This window comes from Gossypium arboreum, chromosome 1, assembly GCF_025698485.1.
Source record: "Gossypium arboreum isolate Shixiya-1 chromosome 1, ASM2569848v2, whole genome shotgun sequence".
NCBI lineage: Eukaryota > Viridiplantae > Streptophyta > Magnoliopsida > Malvales > Malvaceae > Gossypium > Gossypium arboreum.
The window spans coordinates 121,049,426-121,066,107 of NC_069070.1; the positions used below are offsets into that span (position 1 = coordinate 121,049,426).

Here is a 16,682-nt window from a genome sequence, read left to right on the forward strand (position 1 = left end):
AAATTGTTTTTTTTTTTGGTTAGTAGTAAAACAAATAAATTTATATTAAACTCACTCCTAATAAATTTTCGTGACAATCCATAATTATTGGAAGAAACACAAAAATCTTGGCCATTGGAATATTTCTAGGCAAGGAAAACATAAAAACAAAGAAAATTCCTCAATAAAAATAAATTTGAAAATTTGAATTTAGGGTTTAAAGTTTAGAGTTTAGGATTTCGGATTTCGGGTTGTCAAAAACGGATCCGAATGTTAACAATCTCATGATAATATAATGGTGAAAGTGGCTCTAAATCATAGTAAGTGAAAACTTAGTAAATAAACACTAGGAATCCTTAAAAAAGGATCCAACACAACCGTCTTACTGAAATTAGTTTGTCAAAAAAAAGAAAAAAGGAGACATTAAATCAAGCAAGCTTTGATATCTCGGATCTCAATCTCTCCACCGATGTCCGCAGTTAGGATTACAGCAAACAAAAAACAGTGTCATACCTTCCTCCCCTCTAGCAGTTGCCTAGAAAACAAAACAAATTTTGTTGCATTAGCAGAGGCATAATCACTACTCATCATGCAATAAGACATCAGCAAACAAAACTCTAGCTTGCTGCAAAATCTTTTTTTTTTTTTTTTTGGGGGTGGGGTGGGGAGGAAATAGCAATCAGTTAACAATAAATTTCATGAACGAAGGGAAGGATAAATCCGATAAGTTGTCCGCATCTATGTTTGCCCGATTAGGGAGTGAGTTTTAGATACAGGTACAGGATTTTTTTTCATGTTTTTTCATATATTTGGATGTTAATACCACCGTGCACATATTTGAAGAGTTAAGGCAACATAGATCGACAATTCATCATATTTATATATGGCTAACCCTTGATGCTATGAGAACGAGAACAAATACAAAAATAGGTCATAAGAGAAGCAGAAAAAAGAAGAATTAAGGAAATTTACAGAGCTCCTGCTAAGCATTAATTTTAAATGACACTCAAATTGGAACTGACCAGGATAAGGTCCAATGCTAAAGTTGAAAAAACTTGAAAACAGGTGCAACATTATAAGTGATTAGAATGCACACACAATCCTGACTTTATTGGTCATGTCCGGTTAATACCGAATGAACTTCTCTTGCATTAAGCATATATACTGAAATTTTTTCTTCGAATTTTCTAAAACATGCAGAATTGTCAAGCAATGGATCAAAATTCTTTCATTCCATACAATGGGGATTTCTCCAACAAAAAGTATATACATAGACAAAAAATGTAGGAAGTTCACCTGGAAGAAGACAGCTTCTCCATGTTTGCAATTTGCGCAAATTACAGCTTTAGTCCGAGGAAGAGTTGGATCGGCAGCCACATCCTGCAATATTTGAGTGCGTTCACCAGCAGAGTGATGCACTTCGTTTCTATACACACAGTTGTTTTCAGCCACCTCCTACATAAACAACAGCAATAAAGACTGTAATGTCGCGAGAACAAATAGATAAATTGATAAGAAGACGATAATCTTTGTTTCCAATGAATTACAGTTAAATAATAACAATAGATGCAAGCAAGTGTTTAAACTCAAATGCCCAGAAACTCTTTTATGTGAAATTAAATAAATCCTCATTGTTTCACTGCCTAAAACCTTAACAAATATGGATACCGATTTAAACTTTCAAAATTTTGGTATTGAGTCAACAATTCAAAAAAACAAAAGAAACCCATTTTCTATTGGAAAAATAGGAGAGAAACAGCAAAAAAAGGGGGCTAGGGTTTTAAGTGGGTTTAACATTGAATCAAAAAACAACTTAAAAGCAAATCATGCCCTAAATGAAAAAGAGGGAAAAAAAGAACACCCTAATCTTAATCTTAATTCTAAATCATAGAAAAAAAACCGAAAAAGAACCTGATGATCGCAGTTACGGCAGGCATAGAGGAGAATCTTCTGTTCCCTGTCTTCTTTTGGGTAGAGAATGTTGTTGCTTCATCAATCAAACAAACAAAAATTCAAAAATTTAAGAACAGAGATGAAAAAGGTAACTGAAGGGAAAGAATACTAAAAGGGATTAAAAGAAACAGAAAAAAATGAATGCATGGATGCATGAAAATTGAAGAGGGGTGAGAGCTGACCATTCACGGCAAAATTTCATGGTACTCATCTTGTTCGAGAAGAGGGAGAAACTTTGGGGTTCTTTTGTTTGATTCTCTTTTGAGAGTGTCAATTCACAGAGTGGGGGAAATCGTGGAGCCGCTTTGTAATTTATATACGGGCAGGGCAGGATAGTCTAAACACACCTCGTATAATTTGAGTAGAAGTAGTAAATCTTTCATTTAAATAAGAAAACAATAAGCCTTTAATTTTTAAATTAATTCCGTTTATTACTTGGGCCTGAAAGACCAAATTAGAGAAGTTCACAACAATCCCCAAAAGATAGATCGAAAGGAGAAAAAAAAAAGAAAAACAAAAAATAGAAAAAAATAAAAAAAGGCATCGTCTTCCAAGCTCTTAGCATATCTGAAAACCCCAAAATAAACGGCTAAATCTTCCAAATTCTGTAAGTGATTTACCCAGAAAAAGAAGCAAGTTGAGACAGACAACCATATTTCTAAGTTTCTCAACCCAATTGACATCACAGAAGAGTAATTATGATGGTCGACTGAACCATCGATCAGAATCAGCCACTTTCAAGACTTTCAATGGCACATCTTCAACCCATAACGAATCTTTATTAGTTCGCAAACCTTTAACAGCCATTACATGCGGTGCCCTATTCCCTTCTCGCGCAATGAATTGAAATCAATAAGAAGGAAAGTTTCTCCCCAGATTCTTCGCATCCCAGGTGAATGGTCTGGATTCCGAGTAATAAAAATTTAAGAGTTCTATTACCAAATAATTCTATTTATAATCTATATATATATATATATATAAGTAGAGTTTAAATAAACTTTTGAATGAATTAATATATCATTATTATTATCCGAATTATTTTATGGACTCTTTTCATCATATTGTTTATGATCTATTTTAAATTATTTAATGACATTTTAACAATTTTATCCATATTATTGACACATAATTTTGATAATTTTTTATCTCGAACCCGAATCTCTTAGAATTGGAGTTTGAGGTGGAGAGTTAAAAATTGTCAAAATTATATGTTAATGACATGAAAATAATTACTAAAATATCATTAAATAAATAAAAATAATCATAGATAATATGATGAGAAGGGTCCATAAAATAATTTCTCCTTACTATTTATTATCTTATTAGTTTTTTAATTTTAAATATATTTTTATTATTGATAAAGATTTAATACAATTATAAAAAAATTAAAAAAATAATTGGCTAATTAGATTTATTTGGTAAAAAGATTTATCATAGAATTAATGGCAAAATAAAGGAAAATTGCAAAGAAGAAAATCCAAGAGAAGTGACGGAGGAAGTTTTAATTGCTTTTTAAAATATAATTAATAATTTTTGATTAAATTAGACATTTTAGGATTATTAGAGTTTTTAACTTAATTTTGATACTTATGAGATTTTTTTATATTTTGTTGTTAATATGTATATTAGAGGTAATTTAATATATATTAGGATGATAATTTTAAAGATAATAATTTAAATTTTTATAAATTAATAGGTGATATTAATGATATAAGTAAAATTATTATTTAGATTTTGTATAAGATTTTATAATTAATTAAATCACCAGTTACACGTCCTACCAATTTAGTCTCAAATCTAAAAATTCAAAAAAATTAACCCTTAATTACAAAAATAATTAATTTAGTCCTAATTTTAAAAAATTAAGAAAATTCAGAAAAATTGAAAGGGTCAATTAAAAGCCATTGTAGTTCTTTGCTCGTACAAGTACAGGCAAAGTTAAAAAAAAAATTGTTTAGGGGGCCGAAATCAAATTGTTATTTTATGATAGTAAAATACAATTTTACTATTTGAATAATATTTTTTATTTTTAAATGATTAAATCAAAATTTTATTAATTTTGGAGGTCAATGTGTAATTTTATCTTTATTAATTTTAAAAATTTTAAAAGATTTAAATGAAAATTTTTCTATTTTAAGAGTGCTAGGTCTGTTAGCCCTAAAAAATAAATATAATTTAGGAATTAAATTGTAAACAAAACTTAAAACACTTTCTACACTATTTCACCCTTAATTTTCATTAGAAAATGCATATAATCTTTTATATTTTCCTCATTTCATTCTCTCCATGGATTTTGAGTTTTTTATTCAATTAATTTAAAAAAATAGAAAAAAACAAATCATTAAAAACATGAATAAAAATATTGGTTGAGTCTTAATTTAATTGGTATGAACATTATTGTCAATATAAAAATATAAAAATTAAAAAAATTATAGATAATTTTAAATATTATATTATATTAAAAATCAAAATGTATTGATAAAAATTCCATCACAATTACTTCCCTTCAACAAAACAGATATTTTAGACAAAATAAACAAATAATCCCTTCTTCCCCAGTTAATTTAATAATTTTTCCACAGTTTTTTTTTTTCACTTGTTCTTTGACCAATGAAACCAATTCATCAACGACGATTTCAGTTTGCTTTCAACGGCGTAAGAATTATATTTCACCATACGGCGTTGTCTCTTCGATTCGGCATCGCCAACGCCGATTCTAACATTCGATTTATTATAACCATAAATCTTATATTTATCGATCTCTTCTTTGTTAACTGTTTCTATCGTCATCTGCGGCGACGACGACGAAGAAGATAATTGATTTGGTGATGAATCATTGCTTTTCATTTCAAGTTTCAATTCACCACCCGATGGAGGATTCGCCGCTTTGATACCTTCCATATCTTTCGCAGAATCCCCCATCTGTGGAGATATCTAGAGAGAAACTAGAATTATAAAGAAAAAAAAAATCAAGGTATAGTGTCTTCAACATGTATTTATATTAGTAATAATATATATATATATTTGTTTATGGCTAAAAATGGTGGAATTTACAGGTTCTGAAAACCTATATTTTTAGTTTCATGGAGAATTGTAAAGCCGTCTTCTTTCATGATTTTTGTGTAATGTTTTCTATTATTATTTAATTAATTGCCTAATATTAGACTCTTAAATTTTGGGAAAAAAAAATATTAGGGCGTGGTTTGGATGACCTTCCATTTCTCCTTGTTTTCAGCTATTAATGGTTAGTTTTAACTTTGAAAAACTCAATTTCGATTTGGTTATCTATTTAATTTACATTTATTTGGATAGTCTATAAATTTAATTGAAGATTCAATTTAATTTTTAAATTTAATTAATTTTATCTTGATCAAAATTAATATTTGGATGAGATCAAGATGAATTTTAAATACCATTGAATTTTTTATTACATCGCTCATTTTAATTATTTAATGATATTTTAATAATTTTTTATATTATTGATATATAATTTTGGTAATTTTTTACCTTAAATATTTTATCCAAAATCTTAAATCTCAAACTCGAATATTAAACCCTAAACTTAAGGTTCAAGTTTAGGGTTCGAGGTTCGATTTGAGATTTGGGTTTAAGATTTAAGATTTGAGTTCAAGAATTACAATTCGAGGTTTTAAGTAAAAAAATTACCAAAATCATGTGTCAATAATATGAAATATCATTAAATAATTACAAATGGACCATGGACAGGGGTGAAATTAGGGGGTAGTAGAGGCCCCGACCTCCTTAAAATGAAAATTTTAGGCCTTTGAAAATTTTAAACTAGTAAACGTATAATTGCACTTTGGCCCCTTAAAAATAATAAAAATTTAATTTAATTCTTTAAAAATTATAAAGATAGATGCTATTAAAATGTGAAATTATATTTTACTATTGTAAAAATAATTTAATTTCAGTCCTTAAAATATTTTCGACTTTGCGTGTGACTATAAATGATGTAATAGAAAGAGTTACTTAAAATAATTTATGCATGTAGACTTATTGCACCAACTTTAATTGTAAAATTTGAGCATGAGATTAAATTTTGAATTGTTTTAATATGAACATTGTATTTCTAACCTAGTTTATAAAAATAAAAATGCTAAAAAAATTTAATTCTAAAATCAATGTAGTTATAAAATAGGTTAAAGTGTGTAGAAGATTATTATATTATAAAAACCATATTAAATTAGTCTTATTTTTATTAAATGGATTATTTTAGTTTTGTTATTATTAAAAGATTAAATATGACCAAATAAACATAGTTAATATTTATTGTATAAAAATTATCTTGAAAATATATTTTTTAATTGTAGTTCAATTCAAGTATTTCATTTATAATATCATAAAAAATAAAAATATTAACTCTATTAAATAATAAATTATATTTTTAAATAGTAAATGTTAATTCTATTAAAATTTGACATTATTTGATTATTTTTAATAGTAGATAGACTAATTTGGGTAAATTACCTAAAAATGTTGATTTTTAACCATAATTATCATATTGGGCCGGTTTTTGCGAAATTTATCAGATTAGGTTGATTTTGGAGTGGGAAAGGAAAAACGTGTATAATTGGATGCGTTGACATCAGATATGGTAGGAAAACGTTTCTAACTAAATGTGTTTTTAGCTTTGGTAAGATGATTAAATGTTAATATTTTTATCATTGAATCTCGGGTTCGATTCCTCATCTACTTACATTTGTATTTCTTATTTCATGTTACTTCAAGCTTTTAAAATATTTAATCAAATTTTTAACATATTACTTCTTTTGTTAGATGATTAGATAGTTGCAATTACATCCTTGAGTCTTGAATTCAATTTCTCTACTATTTACATTTGTATTTTTTATTTTATGTTGCTTCATCAATTTTTTTTAAATTAATATTTTTAGCATATTAGCTCATTTTGTTAGATGATTAGATAATTACGATTACATCATTGAGTACGAGATTCCATTAATTTTATAAGCATATTCATGTATTTTTTATTTCATATTGTCTCAAATTCTATTTTTAATTAATGTTTTGATGATATTTTTTAATTATTTTTATTTCTAGCTCTTTTATTTATAAAATCAAATAATTATTGCAAATATCATTAATTGAAAGAAAAATAATAATATGCTTATAGAAATAATTAAAATTTAAAATACATTAAATTTGATAATTGTTTACTTCGAACCCTGTTTCGAAATCTCGAACCCTAAACCCTAAACCCACCTAAATTCGAATCCTAAGTTGAGAGTTTGAGGTCCAAGTTCAATGTAAAAAAAATATCAAAATTAGGTGTTAATAACATGAAAAAAAAATGTTAAAATATAATCAAATAATTAAAAAGGACCATGAAAAATTAATTTATCTTCCAATAGTGAAGCAAAGTGTATCAAATATAAAGTGGCGGTGGATTTAACAATATTTGTTGCGGGCCCGCTAGATTACCATAATTTCATTTATAATAGTTTAATATTAAATTAAATTTAATAATTATCTTAATAGTATTTTATTAATTTAATATTAAATTAAATTAAATATTAATATTAAATTTAATCTAATATTTATGAAAATATTAAAGTGATTAAGTGTAATTATAGTTGAACTTTCTAAATTCTCCTTATAAAGAGATGTTAGGTCATTATTTAACACACATTTAAATTTAAGAGAAAGTTATTTGAAAAAATTATTTCAAATTTATTTAATTGACCCAAAAAATTATCTCATTAGTAATTTTTGTGAAATCTTTTTAGTTCGAAGTGAACCCACACTCGACAAATATGAGTTTAAAGATAACGAAAAAGACTACTCGATCGAAGTGCTCATCCTATACGAATCGAAAAGGTACAAATTTAATTAAATAATTATTACTTTATATATCACAACTAAAATATTGTTTTGAAAAAAAAAAGAAAACCCTTTTTTCATTAAATTTATTTTTCGTTACGTTATTTTAAACACATTTTTTTTAAACATGAAAAAAAAATACTAAAATATTATTAAATAATTAAAAATAAATTATGAATGATAGTGTAAGAATGACCCATCAAATAATTTCTTGACAAATAGTGAAGTAAAGTGTGCAATATAGAGCCGCAGTGGATTTAACAATATTTGGAGCGGGACCGCTAGATTACTATCCTTTCGTTTTTAAGTCTTTCCTAACTCTCCGCTGGCCCCTTTTTCTCATTTTTGCTTTGAACTTTAAAATACTTCTCCACAAAGAAAAAATTCCCATCAACTCCAGATTTTTTCACTTCTTCCGATCCTCAATAAAAATCTCCATTTTTTTTCTTTTAGCTTTGTGCTTCCCTAGGATTTGTTTTTTTCAAAGGCAAGCAGCCGCCACTATGTCGTTGAGACCGAGCACGAGAACCGAGGCCCGCCGCAACCGCTACAAGGTGGCGGTTGACGCCGAGGAAGGCCGTCGTAGAAGGGAAGACAACATGGTCGAGATCCGTAAAAGCAAGCGCGAAGAGAGTTTACTAAAGAAACGCCGCGAAGGCCTACAAGCTCAACAATTCGCTGCTTCTCTTCACTCCTCTAATGTCGAAAAGAAGGTGAAAACTGAACACCACTGCCGCAAGACCGAAATCTTCAATTTGTTCCCCTTTTCTTGAAATTTGAGTGATTTAGGGTTTATTATTATTATTTTTTGCAGCTGGAGAGTCTTCCTTCGATGGTTGCTGGCGTTTGGTCTGATAACGGTGCTGCACAGCTGGAGGCGACTACTCAGTTTCGAAAATTGCTTTCGATTGGTATATTTATGCATTTCACTTTGTTTTTCTTTTATTTTTTTATCTGAATCCTCTTAATTAAATATACATGTGTTAACAGAGCGAAGTCCTCCAATTGAGGAAGTTATACAGTCAGGCGTCGTTCCCCGTTTTGTTGAGTTCCTTGGTAGGGAAGATTTTCCACAGCTTCAGGTATAAGTTAGTGACTGTTAATAACCACTTTTTTCAAGAATCAGGATTTCATTTTATATCCTAATTTCGGTAGTATTTTTCTTTTTTGGAATCTGTAGTTTGAGGCTGCTTGGGCGCTTACGAATATTGCTTCTGGAACCTCAGACAATACGAAGGTAGTAATTGATCTTGGTGCTGTTCCGATTTTTGTAAAGCTTCTTGCTTCACCAAGTGATGATGTCCGCGAGCAGGTATGCCTGTAAAAACTATACCCTTTAAGTGTGATACTTGAAATTCTGGGATTACTGTTGTCAAAGGAGCATTAGACAACAAAAACGCCTCTTTTGTATGATACAACGCATGTTTGGATAGCCTAGGTGCCCTTTTCCGTAAGGTGATAGGCTTAAAAAGCTTGCCTGATTGAAGTAATCTGTTCTTTAGTTTATTTTATTTTAAAATTCTTTTCAGTAGATGTTTCTTTACTGGTAAGAAGGGGGATAGTATCAACTCTCTACTTTTGAAAATTTTGAGTCCAACAACAGATATGGACCATAAGGAAACTGTTCATAATGGCAAACAAAAAGTTACATGTTTTGTAGGTAAACCAGACTACCTTTTAGAGTTTACTATATATCTTAAACTTTTATATATATTTACATTGAAAAACACACACTTCACTTCACTCAGGGAGTGCTTATTTTTTTTTTTTGGGCCTTGCGCCTTATTCAATATAAGGGTTCTAGCCCCTAGACTTCACTTTGTGCCCTTGACAACTTTTTCTGGTATGATTGCGGGTTTAACTAGAAAGGAGAATATAGAATTTTGGACTGAGTAATTTGTTTCTTAATTCTTAGGCTGTGTGGGCATTGGGGAATATTGCTGGTGATTCCCCTAGATGCCGTGATCTTGTTCTCAGTCATGGAGCTTTGATGCCTCTATTAGCACAGTTAAATGAACATGCTAAGCTGTCAATGCTGAGAAATGCGACTTGGACATTATCAAATTTCTGTAGGGGCAAGCCACAGCCTCCATTTGAGCAGGTTTTCATCTTGTTCATTGCATTATTCTTTTATGCTCCCTCCCTTTCTTTTAATGGAGCTTTCAAATGCTGCAATCTGTTCACTAGGTGACACCAGCTCTACCTGCGCTTGAGCGTCTTGTTCATTCAAATGATGAAGAAGTTCTGACTGATGCCTGTTGGGCTCTCTCGTATCTGTCTGATGGTACAAATGACAAAATTCAAGCTGTGATTCAAGCAGGAGTTTGCCCACGCCTTGTCGAGCTCCTGCTGTGAGTAGAACTGCTCATAACATCTTTGGTTGTTTTGACTTTTCTGTTAACCTGAGAGATTATACTTGTGTTTTAGCAGCAATCCATCTCCTTCAGTGCTCATTCCTGCTCTTCGTACTGTTGGAAATATTGTGACTGGAGATGATTTACAGACTCAGGTATGGTGTAGGATTTGTCTCATTTTTAGTCCTTCTGCATCTTTCGGTTTATATTTTATTTTAATTTGTTCTGATCTCGTGACTTTCCATTTCAGTGTATTATTGATCATGGTGCATTAGCATGCCTTATGAACCTATTGACCAATAATTATAAAAAGAGTATCAAGAAGGAAGCATGCTGGACTATCTCAAACATTACAGCTGGAAACAAGGAACAGATTCAGGTGAGTAAAGCATGGAAAGTGTAGCTTCAAACATTTTCAAATTTGTTTTTTTGGTGCTGATTTTTTTTAGTAAGTTATGCTTATTACTATATTTCAAAATTATGTAGGCTGTGATCAATGCTGGATTAATTGGGCCCCTGGTCAACCTACTTCAAAATGCTGAATTCGATGTAAAGAAAGAAGCAGCATGGGCAATTTCAAATGCTACTTCGGGTGGTGCCCATGAGCAAATCAAGTAAGTAGTTTGTGTCGATTCTTTTGGTATTGTTGAACTTTGGCCACTCAATATATGAATAAACTTGGCAAAAATTGAACATACTTGTGTTGGGCACTTACTCGTATCCGACACTCACCCCAAGGCCAAGTAATATGGTTTTTCCCGCCTTAGTTCCATTGCCAAGAATTGATGAGAAACTTGTTCTCCTTATCTGTATATGTAGGTATATGGTCAGTCAAGGATGCATAAAACCACTGTGTGATCTCCTTGCATGCCCTGATCCAAGAATTATAATGGTCTGTTTAGAGGGGCTGGAGAACTTTTTGAAGGTTGGTGAAGCTGAGAAGGCCACAGGTGCTGTAGAATTTAACTTCTGCGCCCAACTGATAGAAGATGCTGATGGTTTAGAGAAGATTGAAAATCTACAGACTCATGATAATAGTGAGATATATGAGAAGGCAGTCAAGATTCTAGAGACTTACTGGCTGGAGGAGGATGAAGAGACGCTACCTCCTGCTGACGGTACTCAGCAAAGTTTTCAGTTTGGGGAGAATGGGCTTCAAGTTCCATCCGGTGGATTCAACTTCAGTTGAATGTTTGTACAGCGTATCACTTTCTCTTCATTTGCTGGGGCTATTTTTTATTGTTTATTTGGTGAAGTTAACCGTTGACTCTACTGATCTAGTTGTACTGAAACTGCAGGGTTTATAGAATAAACAGTTCGTAATGCGGGTTACGACTGATACTTCGGGTCGAAGTTTGGTCAGGGCACCATGATGTGTCTGGTTACATAAAAGTCTGTCCAGAGTCCACTGTTGTGAAGAAGGTGCTTGGGTAAGTCTATTGAGACCTGGTTTCCAGTACAGAGGGGAATAGGTACCATTGAGACCAGAAAAGTTGTGGGCAAGGTATTTTGCTTGTCTTAAACCAAAAAAATTACATGTGAAATAGTACAATGCAAGGGCCTTGGGAGGTGTTTCTTAAGCTTGTCACTGTTTATACAGCGCCCCTTTAGTGTAAACAGGCATGCTAGTTTACCAGGTTTCGGTATTTGCCTCAGTTGTTTTGAGTCCAGAGTTTTTCGGGTTTTAGAAGGTCAGTATTTGTTGTCTCGTACCATAATGTGATATGATAGTGTGATTAATAGTACACGAGTGGTAAATGGGTTAAAATTTCTATAGAAGTGTGATAAAATGTGTCATGTTAAGATTCGAATTACGTTCAAAACCATAACTTATTTTCCATTTATATTTTAATTTATTTAAAATAAAAACAGCTGTGATAAAAATTAAAAAATTGTTTAAAATATTTAAGTTCTGTACCAACTAGTGTGTGCTAGTACAAAAATTGTATTTGAAGTACATTGAAATTTTGACTGGAATAGAATTTGAATTATTTGATACCGATTTAAAATAAAAATCGTACGTTGTACCGATGATTTGGATTGATAATAATGGCCATTTAAAACTCTTTATGTAAGCTCTACTTTCTAACTTGTTTTGTGTTAGTGTCGGTGTATTGTACGGACTTAGAGCTGTGTGGTTGGAATTAAATTATATTTTTTTATCATAGTTAAAATTTAATTTTATTATTTTAATAATTTATATCTTTATAATTTTTAAAAATTAAATTTAAAGTTTTTTCTTACTTTTATCATTATTAATTTAAAATTTTATAATTATTAAATAAAATAAATTTTTTTTTATTTTAGGGGGCTCAGATCCCTATCAACCCTTAGCTTTACCACTGAACTAGCGCGTTTTATATCTTTAATATCTACCGGAATGAGTTCTCCGCCAATAGCGAGCAAAGCATAGTGGGAAGCAGAGTCATGTGCTATAGAATTGATATTGAATTTGTTATTGCCTTGAGTTCACAAAGCTCACCAAGTTGTATCTGCGACGAAATAGTTTTTAAAAGGGTGAACCAGTGTTGTGGACTTCATAGAACTGTTGGGTATAGTTGCAAAAAATGTCCTCAGCAACATCATCATCCTAAACCACCTGAAAACCTCAAGGGCAAGATTATAACTACGATTTTGTAATATTGACTAGATCCAAATATTAGTATCAAATTTTTATTTTAACTTTAATTTCAATATGAAATGTTATATTCGAGTTTGTATTTATTTATTATTCATCATTGTCGTTAAATAAAGTGAAATTCTAATCTACCAAGTACTAACTTAACATGAATCGCAAAGCTTTGTATTTATGGCCAAAAATGTCTCAAAGCTAGAAAGATAAAACATGTGTTAGAATTTAGCTTTTGTCCCTACTCTACGTTGAATCATGTGTGCTTAAATATGTAATAGTAGGTAGTGGAATTTACTATTAATCCTAGTAATTATATTTGACTCAAGCAAAATTTTAAAAAAAAATTCATTAATCATTTAAACTTTATAAACTGAATTCTTGAAAATTAGTTACAAATATTTAAAAATTTTAAAATTGATGATTAGATGGAGTTGTTCGCGGTGTAAATTTATTGAGTGATCTTTGTTGGGCGCTAAATTGGTTGTGAAGATTTATAGGATGCTTCATAACTTCCATTCCCCCTTGCATTGTTGTGTTAGAAGTTGTAGATGCATCAGAAAATGGTGATTTACCAATTGACTGAGTCGATGCACTACGATAAGGCGTCGTAGATGGACTGCTGTGGGATAGGCTATTGTTAGGGCCAAACAATGATTCCATCAACCCGAAATATCGAGCCAAATTAGATGATTATTGCCCACTTGATATTTAGTAACATTAAGTGGTTCAATAGTAGCTGGAGGCAGAGGTGTAGATGTTGATGCAGGATTAGGTGTACATGCAAGCGCAAGAGTAGGTTTCGGAATGTGTTGAAGATGTATGATCGGGTAGGCATACTCGATAGAGGTCCACATTCGTGTTGAGCTTCCAAGATTACCGTATGTTATCCACCATATAATATGGGGATCCATGTTGCTTATACCATTGTTGGTATGCTATCAATGCCATGTAATTTCCTTCGCAGTTGACCATCTGAGGAACCCGATCCAACCGACTCTTCCAGAATTGAATCAATAGTTGTGCTCGATTCCGCATTTGTCCTTGATGTGAATGGTATCCAGGTTGGTAAGTTCATTCGGAATGCTTTGTACCAAAAAATGCCAGGCGTAACTCCACAACTTGATTTGTTTAACATCAACAGCTCGCCAATCAACTGCATTATAAATGCTTGAGCGGCATAAATAACTTCTGGCTCAGTTGTATTCGTAAGAACAACTTCAAAGTTTTGTTTCAACCCGGTACCCGACCAAGCAACTCTTGGCAAAGATCCGACACATTTATGGCGCTACAACCAGTGACTGCAACTTCGTCTACAGGAAGTCCCAGTTGGAGCACAACATCCTCCAACATTCTTACGACCTCTCCGCGTGGCAAGTGAAAAGTGTTGGTCCTGTTCACTATCTCTCCACCAATGCAGATACCAAGTCTACCTTCACCTCTGATAGAATCTCAACAATAAAGAAATATTCTTAAGAAAATACAGAAACTAAAGAAGGTAATCAAGGTATTATTCTATCCTTATTTCCTTAGTACCAAATATATGCCTTATATAGAAGAAGTAAATCCATAACTACTTAACCAACTGCTCATACTATCCTATAACGTTCACCCAGCCTCTTCAAGAGGCAACACCCGAAGGAAACTACGAAAACGACTAAACAGAGACGCTGATAATGGTTTAGTAAGAATATCTGCCACCTGGTCACATGCTGGAACTTCACCAACGACCAAGTCACCACTAGCCACTTTCTCGCGAACAAAAAATAAATCAAGCTCAACATGTTTAAATTTGGAATGAAGAACCGGATTAGCTGCAACGGCAACGGCACTAGAGTTATCACACCATATGGTCGGAAGATCATCGGGATCGATTTTGAGCTCGGATAACAAGGAGACCAGCCAAGTTACATCACTAGTAGCGGCTGCTAAACTACGATATTCAGCTTTAGCCGTAGAGCGAGAAATAATCGGCTGCTTCTTAGAACACCAGGAGATAGGAGTATGTCCAAAATAGACACAGTATCCCGTAGTAGATCGACGATCATCAAAATCAAGACCCCAATTGGCATCAGCATAGCCGACCAAGAAGAGACGATCAGACCGACGGAAAACCAGCCCATGAGAAAGAGTTTCACGTAAGTATCGCAAAATTCGTTTTAATGCCACCATATGAGAAGTAGTGGGAGCATGCATGAACTGACACACCCGATTAACAGCATAAGCGATGTCAGGATGAGTCAGAACAACATACTGAAGAGCTCCAGCAAGACTGTGATATTCAGTTGGATCTGCCAGTGGCTCACCTTTATTTTTAGATAACACAGAGGAAATCACCATTAGTGTATGAACACCTTTGGCGTTAGATATAGAACTCCGAGCAAGAAGCTCTCGAATGTATTTACGCTGCGACAAATGAAGACTGCCAGAGGAAGACCGACTTACTTCAATTCTCAAAAAATAATGGAACTCACCCATATCCTTTAAAGCAAACTCACTATGTAACTTCTGAACAAAACACGTAATTTCATCAGATGAATTGCCAGTGATAACAATATCATCGACATAGACAAGCACATAAAGAGTAAATTCGGAGGTAGCACGGACAAAAAGAGAAGTATCCGATTTGGAAATGACAAACCCAGAAGAAACAAGAAACTATTGTAACTTGGTAAACCAGGCACGCGGAGCCTGCCGTAAGCCATACAAAGCCTTAGTTAGTCGACACACAAGTCGCTCACCGTTTGGACCTGATTTTATATAGCCAGGGGGCTGCTGCATAAACATTTCATTAGTCAGATCGCCATTTAAAAAGGCGTTATTCACATCAATCTGTCGTAAAGACCATCCCTTAGTCACAGTAATGGACAAAATAGCTCGTATAGTAGCTGGCTTGACCACGGGACTGAACGTTTCCTTGAAGTCATAGCCAGGAATTTGAGAACAGCCCTTAGCAACTAACCTAGCCTTACGGCGATCAATAGTCCCATCCAGATTCTTTTTGACCTTGAAGAGACATTTACACTCAATAACCTTGTGATGAAGAGGAAAAGGAACAAGCTCCAAGGTAGAATTGCGAACAAGAGCATCATATTCAGCTTGAGCCGCAGCACGCCGTTCTGGAGTGGACAGAGCTTCCTCAATCGTAGAAGGTTCAGTAACTTCAACATTCATAACCTTAGGCTTAAAAATACCAGCCTTAGCTCGTGTCACTATAGGATGCGAATTAGAGACAGGTACAGGAAACACGACATCAGGAGACTCGGGATCAGTAGATACCTCCTCAACAACACCAGTAGGGCTAGAAGAAATGCTAAGAGGAGAGGAACACACAGGAGGCTCTCGATCAGACCCAACCCCAGGATGAACGGTGACAGGGATGGATGAACAACCAGCGTGAGGAGCCGACAGAGCTAGCGAAGGAGTAATTGGTCGAGAAACAGTCTCAGAGATAGGAGGTCGAACAAGAGGAATGAACGTGGACACAGAGGGACTCTGCACGTGCAAGGAACTTGATACAGAGTCAGACGATAAGAATCTATCTTCATCAAACACAACATGATGAGAAATCACAACTTTGCCAGAAGGAAGAAGGCACTGATATCCTTTGTGGTGAGAACTATACCCCAAAAAGACAGAAGGTTGAGAACGGAAGTCCAGCTTATGAGACGTAAACGGCCATAAGTAAGGAAAACAGCAACACCCAAATACCCTGAGATGATCGTAAGTAGGAGCACGACCATAAAGAGCCTGAAAAGGAGTGCGACCCTGCAGAACCAGAGTAGGAAGACAATTGATGAGGTGAACAGCACAACAAAACGCATAGCCCCAGTATTCCATAGATAGACCAGCTTGAGCTAGAAGAGTAAGACCCATATCAACAATGTGACGATGTTTGTGCTCAACCA

General features: G+C 33.0%; 2 protein-coding genes across 8 annotated transcripts; one reads left to right on the plus strand and one right to left on the minus strand.

The window, feature by feature from the left end:
• Positions 1–156: 156 nt before the first annotated feature.
• Positions 157–2,269, minus strand: LOC108482061 (DNA-directed RNA polymerases II, IV and V subunit 9A). Its single transcript, XM_017785164.2, has 4 exons — positions 2,115–2,269; positions 1,891–1,966; positions 1,276–1,434; positions 157–514 (listed from the first exon to the last, which is right to left on the minus strand). Exons 1-4 carry the CDS (start codon positions 2,141–2,143, stop codon positions 434–436), a joined length of 345 nt encoding a protein of 114 aa, XP_017640653.1. The 5' UTR covers positions 2,144–2,269; the 3' UTR covers positions 157–433.
• Positions 2,270–8,002: 5,733 nt separating this feature from the next.
• Positions 8,003–12,160, plus strand: LOC108483700 (importin subunit alpha-1a). Of its 7 annotated transcripts, none has more exons than XM_017787246.2 (11): positions 8,003–8,504; positions 8,606–8,702; positions 8,782–8,873; positions 8,972–9,103; positions 9,707–9,892; positions 9,979–10,142; positions 10,219–10,300; positions 10,396–10,524; positions 10,632–10,759; positions 10,965–11,347; positions 11,427–12,160. In XM_017787246.2, the coding sequence occupies exons 1-10, from the start codon at positions 8,295–8,297 to the stop codon at positions 11,332–11,334; spliced, it is 1,590 nt and encodes a 529-aa protein (XP_017642735.1). In that variant the 5' UTR covers positions 8,003–8,294; the 3' UTR covers positions 11,335–11,347; positions 11,427–12,160. The 7 variants fall into 7 exon arrangements, with proteins under 7 accessions (XP_017642735.1, XP_052887434.1, XP_052887441.1 ...); XM_053031474.1 differs by having other exon boundaries at positions 11,444–12,160; XM_053031481.1 differs by having other exon boundaries at positions 10,222–10,300; positions 11,444–12,160.
• Positions 12,161–16,682: the final 4,522 nt, after the last annotated feature.

Excerpts from the sequence above, each read along its gene's own strand:
- LOC108483700 (XM_017787246.2), top strand. The coding sequence starts at position 8,295 with ATGTCGTTGAGACCGAGCACGAGAACCGAGGCCCGCCGCAACCGCTAC. Across the intron at positions 9,893-9,978 it reads CACAGCCTCCATTTGAGCAG|GTGACACCAGCTCTACCTGC; the intron begins GTTTTCATCTTG and ends TCTGTTCACTAG. Across the intron at positions 10,760-10,964 it reads GGTGCCCATGAGCAAATCAA|GTATATGGTCAGTCAAGGAT; the intron begins GTAAGTAGTTTG and ends CTGTATATGTAG.
- LOC108482061 (XM_017785164.2), bottom strand. The coding sequence starts at position 2,143 with ATGAGTACCATGAAATTTTGCCGTGAATG. Across the intron at positions 1,967-2,114 it reads ATGAAATTTTGCCGTGAATG|CAACAACATTCTCTACCCAA; the intron begins GTCAGCTCTCAC and ends TGATTGATGAAG. Across the intron at positions 1,435-1,890 it reads GCCGTAACTGCGATCATCAG|GAGGTGGCTGAAAACAACTG; the intron begins GTTCTTTTTCGG and ends TTGTTTATGTAG.